This window comes from Phaseolus vulgaris, chromosome 2, assembly GCF_051622355.1.
Source record: "Phaseolus vulgaris cultivar YP4 chromosome 2, ASM5162235v1, whole genome shotgun sequence".
In the NCBI taxonomy this organism is placed as follows: Eukaryota; Viridiplantae; Streptophyta; class Magnoliopsida; order Fabales; family Fabaceae; genus Phaseolus; species Phaseolus vulgaris.
This window is the reverse complement of record NC_143499.1, coordinates 28,136,714-28,143,031: the sequence shown is the minus strand read 5'-3', so window position 1 is coordinate 28,143,031 and position 6,318 is coordinate 28,136,714. Positions and strand designations below refer to the sequence as shown.

At 35.3% G+C, this 6,318-nt stretch overlaps 1 protein-coding gene across 2 annotated transcripts; it reads left to right on the top strand.

Moving 5' to 3' along the window:
• The first annotated feature begins 266 nt into the window (after positions 1-266).
• On the top strand, positions 267-5,431 carry LOC137811225 (alpha/beta-Hydrolases superfamily protein). Of its 2 annotated transcripts, none has more exons than XM_068612878.1 (5): positions 267-1,068; positions 2,121-2,157; positions 3,019-3,255; positions 3,591-3,638; positions 4,609-5,431. In XM_068612878.1, exons 1-5 carry the CDS (start codon positions 911-913, stop codon positions 5,173-5,175), a joined length of 1,047 nt encoding a protein of 348 aa, XP_068468979.1. In that variant the 5' UTR covers positions 267-910; the 3' UTR covers positions 5,176-5,431. The 2 variants fall into 2 exon arrangements, with proteins under 2 accessions (XP_068468979.1, XP_068468978.1); XM_068612877.1 differs by having other exon boundaries at positions 301-1,094.
• The last annotated feature ends 887 nt before the right edge of the window (positions 5,432-6,318 follow it).

Genomic DNA, 6,318 nt, shown 5'->3' with positions numbered 1-6,318 from the left:
TATGTGAATATTTATTAATAAGACTAATAATGAATTGAAAATATAAAACAAGTTCAGTAAATAAATTATTAAAATAATACGCCTTCTTTTATAACTAGGACAAAAAAACACTTATTTATTTTATGTAAAAACTAAATTTAAATAAAGTCTTTTGCAACTGCTTGCAAGAATTAGTAGAAAATAAAATGAAGGTGTATATATCTAGAAAAAAAGAAAAGGAAAAGGCGTTTTGTTTTTGACAGGGAAGAAAGAAAGCATCATTTTCCAATAAAAAAATGTCAGTTAGCAGAAAAACAACATGAGGTGCTTCTGCGTGTAGCTGACAACTATGTATGAAGTTAAGTCATGCACATAAATTTGAACTCAGTTTTGAAATTAAGTCCTCTGTCCTTTATTTCTCTTTCACTCTTTCTCTCTTCTATTTTCTTCTCTTCTCTGTGTTGCCTTGCCACCACTACAATCCACATCTCACTCTCACAACTCACTCACTCACTCACTCATCACACACCATAGTAAGTAAATAAGTAAGTAACTCCCACAAGGACACAGCATCAACATTTAACACCCTTCTCTCTCTAGTGGGCCTCAACTTCCATTTTTATCATTCTTTGCACTAACCAAAAACCTTCCTCTCCTTCACTCAAAGAACAACAAGTATTGTTTGTTTGCGTGTGTGAGTGAGAGAGAGTGTGTGTGAGAAGGGAGCCCCCAGATGCAGTTAGAGTCTGTGTGAGCATCAAATGAGTTTGAGTTTCTGCATCTCTTGCTGGGGGGTGAATGGGGTGCATGGTGTCTCAGTTGGCCGCGAAATTCGCCTTCTTTCCGCCCTCTCCGCCCACCTACCACCTCAAGAAGAGGGACGACGGCAAGCTCACGGTGGTCTCCCCGGCGGCCCCAATCCCCCACGCCGATGACACCTCCCTCGACGTTCTCCTCGTCGACACCAAGCATGGAAACAAGATTGTCGCCTTTTATCTCAGAAACCCCTACGCTCGTCTCACCCTTCTCTATTCTCATGGCAATGCCGCTGACTTGGGTCAACTCTATGATCTCTTCGTGCAACTCAAGGTCAATCTTAGAGTTAATCTCATGGGGTTAGTGGTTTTCTGATAAATAATTTTTTCCTAAGCTCCTTCGTCTTTTTTTCTTCTTTGTTTTTGCTCTTGTTTTTGTCTTTGTCTGTTCTTATTTTACTTCGTTAAACCTCACGAAGTTCAAAGACCGCACGTTATCACTGACCCTTGTTTTGTATTATCTCCGTGGTTTTGTTTTTTAATTTTACTCCCTCTCTCTCCGTATGTTTTTTTTTTCTCTTTCTTCCTCTAAAGTTTTTTATTTTTTATTTCCTATTTTATTGGGCGAGATGGTGGGGTTCGTTTGTGTTTGATAGGGTAGATCTGAGATTAGGTGAATGTGTGCATGGTTAAGATTTTGATGAGTTGTTGTGGTGCGCGGTTTTTTAGATCTGGTGGTGAATGAGTGTGTAAGATATGGCATGGCAATGGCAATGGCAATGTCAATGCCTTTTCCTACATCTTTTCAATCAATGTGGAAAGTGAAGGGAGTTGGAGTTTTGGGCACATGAGCGTGGCCTCTTCAAACAAACAAACAAAATTTGGAAAAAGTAAAAGTAAAAGGGAAAAAGAAAAGTAGCTTGTATTTATGGTTGCTTCTTGGTACTCCTCAGTAATCTTTTGCTGATCTCTCTATGTCTTCCATTTCATTTTCTTTCTCCTCTGTATAAAGTATTCCAGTTTTTACCTCTACATGGATGGCGACGTACCCTACCGTTTTCTTCCTCTTTACTCACACTTCTCTCTCAGTTTATACCCTTTTTATCCCTCAACGTTATTTTTCTTCCCTTTCAAAAATTAAATTAAAAAAAATAAAAACTCTTACTTGCACTTCTAAAATGCTGTCTTCTATCTTCATGGAGATGCATATCAGTTTAGTTCACCGATTGACTTCACCATTTGAACCATCTAAATTGGAGATTATTGTGCTTACTTGTTGTAAACAGTTTTTGAAAGATGAAAATGATGTTACTTCAATATTTTAGGGGGACAGCATTTCGAGACTAAAGTTGAAAATTGATGTTTTATGCAATATTTGTTTTGCAGATATGACTACTCTGGATATGGGGCATCTACTGGCAAGGTAGGCCATTCTTTGACAAATACAACATTAGATGTTTTGTTTTATTGAGTGGACAACACAAATAAACCCAAAGAGAAGAACAATTCTGTTTTGTTGAAAGGGATAAGGGTACTGCTATATCCAACATTTCCCTCTCTATTCTTCGCTCTGCAATGCACCCAAAGGATTGCGGTTTCATTGTGTTTTCTTTTTTTAATGTTTCAATTATTTTCTTGATCATGTCTTGCTTTTGAAGTGTGACAACACGAACCATAATAGCAGTGTCTGGACAAATCCATGCACACTGTACCTGTTGGGGTATTTCTTTATTCACCACGTTAGTATGCTGGTCTTTGGCAGAAGCTTCCTCAAGTACGAACCGGGTAACCGGGTTTTTAAGTAGTGACCAACAACACTGTTCTACAAACATTGACCCAAACCAAACCTCACACTAACCACTGCATCCAATACTCAGTACTCAGAAACCACTTGTTGGAATCCAGGGAAGTCCAAAAGCGGGGGACCCATGTAACAGCAAGTTAAAGTAACAGAACATAAGTGAATCTTCACTCAAAAATATTAAGGAATTAGGTGTATGGATTTTTTTTTTCTCTTATATTATATTTATCAACCTCATTATTAACTAATGTAGGACTTAAAAATAACACTAGTATTAAACTCTAGTAGACTTGAAGCTTGAGAAGGATTTTATTGCTCTCTGATGTATTTTTGGATATAATGCACTGCTTCTGATGCTAAACCGAATTTCCAATTTGTGTGATGACATGTGTGTAGTTGTAAACAAATGGTAGTTTTCTTTACCAGAAATTCTATGAATGGCATATTATTGATATGTAATAGCAGCTCTTTAAAATTGTACAGCCTAGTGAGTCCAGCACATATGCTGACATAGAAGCAATATATGAATGCCTTGAAACCGAATATGGAGTTAGCCAAGAAGATGTGATCTTGTATGGGCAATCGGTTGGAAGTGGACCAACACTGCACTTGGCATCTAAATTGCCAAGGTTGAGAGGTGTGGTTCTACACAGTGGAATTCTTTCTGGCCTACGGGTGCTCTGCCATGTGAAGTTCACATTTTGCTTTGACATTTATAAGGTAACATATACGACGCTATTGATTAGAAAAATATGTAGTTTATGCTTGAATACATGGCCAGAATACTTGATAAAATATAGGCAATTTCATTAAAAATTGAAGCATGGCACTGAAGTTATCTACTTTTCACATTTGGCTACATAATGTACGAAAACTGATGACCATATGTATAATGGTTCTTTCTATTCTGACCAAAATATTAAAGCAACCAAAAATACAATGATAAACTATTTGGAGCTAGCCTCGTTATGAATCTTTAGCAAGATTGGAAAGGACTCACATTTGAAGATTTCGTTAATTGGATCTAATTGTAATTTTTTCTTCCAATCATGCAGAACATCAACAAAGTAAAGAAGGTCAAGTGCCCTGTACTTGTAATACATGTAAGTATATGATGAGTGTAGACGCACTATTTTTCATCAATGTATTTGCTTTTGTCATTTATAGAAAGTAGTTAACGTAGCACTTATTGCACAATGATGCTCAAGCTTTTGAGTTTCTCATTATATATCGATAAAGCATGTCAGCCATCATAATTCAGTTCTTTCCCTAGTTAGGTGGCTAATACGGAAATTCTAGTACATCTTTATGTAAAGGAAAATTAAGAAGTAAGGACTGGAATCAGTGCTACCCTTCCATAGTGATATTCTTTTTCAGTTGAAAACCTGTCATGTGACTATTGTAAATTGTTAAAAGTAAATAATTTGAAATTGTTACGTCTAAAAAATGAAAAAGTAGCAACTACATAATCAGATAGATTTGCTTGATGCTTTATCTAAGTTAATGTTTGGTTGACATTAACTTCGGTTCAGTGGCCTGTTGATTTAATGTGTTTGTTAAACAAATTGTAATATGCTTCATCATGGACCATCACCTTCTTCTGCAATTAAACTGTTTTGATGATAATTTCTCCCTTGGATCCAGATTATATATGCCTGTCTTAATATATATGTCGCCTCTCTGTTAATTAGTATTTCAAAACTAAAAGTTCAGCTGTAATTGCATATCAGGATTACAAAGTGTGTTAGTTTTATGGAAAACACTTTTTCTTAATTTTTTTTTTCTAATGCATTTTGTAGTAATTATCATTAAACATCAGAATTCATGATAATGCACTTTATTCTCTGACCATATTAATTTTCCATGTCCCATGTCCCTACACCTGGTTTGGAAATTATAGATTAAGAAATTATTCCATATAATGTGTTCTATTTTCGTTCCTTAGTATGTATATGTATTTGCATGCATGTCTGATTAACAATTTCTGCATTTTCCTTGAACAAAATCTGAACAAAGCTGCCTCTACTTAGGTTTGATGCTTAATCATGATTGATCTTGTACATTGTTTTGCAGGGTACAGAAGATGAAGTTGTGAACTGGTTACATGGTAATGGACTTTGGAAAATGGCAAGGGAGTCATACGAGCCCTTGTGGATAAAAGGAGGTGGTCACTGCAACTTGGAGCTCTACCCTGATTACATCCGCCATCTATGCAAATTTATCCAAGAAATGGAGAACATGACAACCGAGAAGCGCCTCAAGAAGATTAGGCAAAGTGCGAAGGAATCAAAGTCAAACTGTAGTTCATGCTGTAGAATGACGTGTTGTAGAGTTAAGTGTCCTGATTGTTCTAATTGCTGCAGCGACTGCATGAATGTTTCCTGGTCCATCAACTGTCCTGAATGCTGTTGGAGACCTAGCTGCATTAAGGGTTGCTGCTTCCTCAAATTCCCTAGTTGTTTGGGGTCATTCTGCTGCACAAAATGCTCATGGCCTAGATGTTGTGGTGTAACAAAATGTTCATTGCCTAGCTGCTACCCCAAGTATGCGAGACCAAGTTGCTGCTGCAAGAGTTGTTTTTGTTGGCAATGTTGTGTAGGAAAACACAGTAATGGAACAAATGGAAAACAGAATGGCTAATGGTTAAACATGTTTGTATAGAATGGCCAATCTTGCAATGCTAACACACCCTTCAATATTGTGCAGTGGTGTTACAAACAGGAGGAAGTAGTGGATGACAACTGTAGGAAAGTGATATGATCCAGTGTCCTCTATTATTTTTGGTTTATTTGGAGTTATAACTTAAGTTCTACTATTGGAATTTTTTTCTCATAAAACATTGGTGTTTTAATTAATCTTCGAAGCAGTTGATGAATGACATCATTGTTGTATCTTCTGGTTCTGTAGCCTTTTAAAGTTTTACAGTGGCCTTGTCTTCGTCTCTAACAGAAATAGTAATGGACAACAACCTTGAATAGTCTTATCAGTGATGTCACCTTATCATGCGTATCCACTATCCAGCAGCGACAAATGATTTATGGAGTTGCAGGAATTGGGTAAGCTAATAATTATTATCACCAGTTTCATTTCCCGGGCTGAATGCAAGATGTTGTCTTCCTTGGAAAGGTAACACAGCCATGGATTTTCTTTAGTTTTGTTTTTGGCACACTGAATCATGTTAGTATTGTTGTGGTACTGAGAAATAAAACTACACGATAGAAATTTTGAATCGGAAACATACAAAAGATGCAAGAAATAAAAATATTTCATGATATATGAATAAGTGAAAACTTCTATTTTATGAGTTAATTTTATAAGATTGAGATAAGTCTTAAGTATTCTTAATGATATCAGAGTCATTTAAAATTTATTTTAGTCCAAATTTATTGATATTATTAAATTACTCATAAATATATTAAATCATTCATAAATATATAATATTAAGAAAGAGTGTATTCACTAAAATAATGAGATTTCATAATTGAATAGTTGAATGAGTTAGACTTAAAATTAATAAGTTATTATAACTTTTCTATTTTAGTTTCTTATATTCTAATTAGGGGATTGAGATTTATTAGGTACCCTAGTTGCATAGATATATCTATTAGTTTTTCTATTAAATGTTTTGAAAAAGTTGGGTAATGTGGCAATAGATTACTGATGTGTTGTTTGACATGCATATTAATATGGTTTAATAACACTTTTTTTAAGTGTTAAGAATTTTGAAGAAACAAAAGAGTATTAAGTCATGTGATCAACATATGTATTAGACAATACATTGAA

What these genes read in the sequence shown, in the direction of transcription:
- LOC137811225 (XM_068612877.1), top strand. Translation starts at nt 778, where the DNA reads ATGGGGTGCATGGTGTCTCAGTTGGCCGCGAAATTCGCCTTCTTTCCG. An exon ending in CTTAGAGTTAATCTCATGGG is followed by an intron (nt 1,095 to 2,120) that starts GTTAGTGGTTTT and finishes TTTGTTTTGCAG; the next exon opens with ATATGACTACTCTGGATATG. An exon ending in TTTGCTTTGACATTTATAAG is followed by an intron (nt 3,256 to 3,590) that starts GTAACATATACG and finishes CCAATCATGCAG; the next exon opens with AACATCAACAAAGTAAAGAA.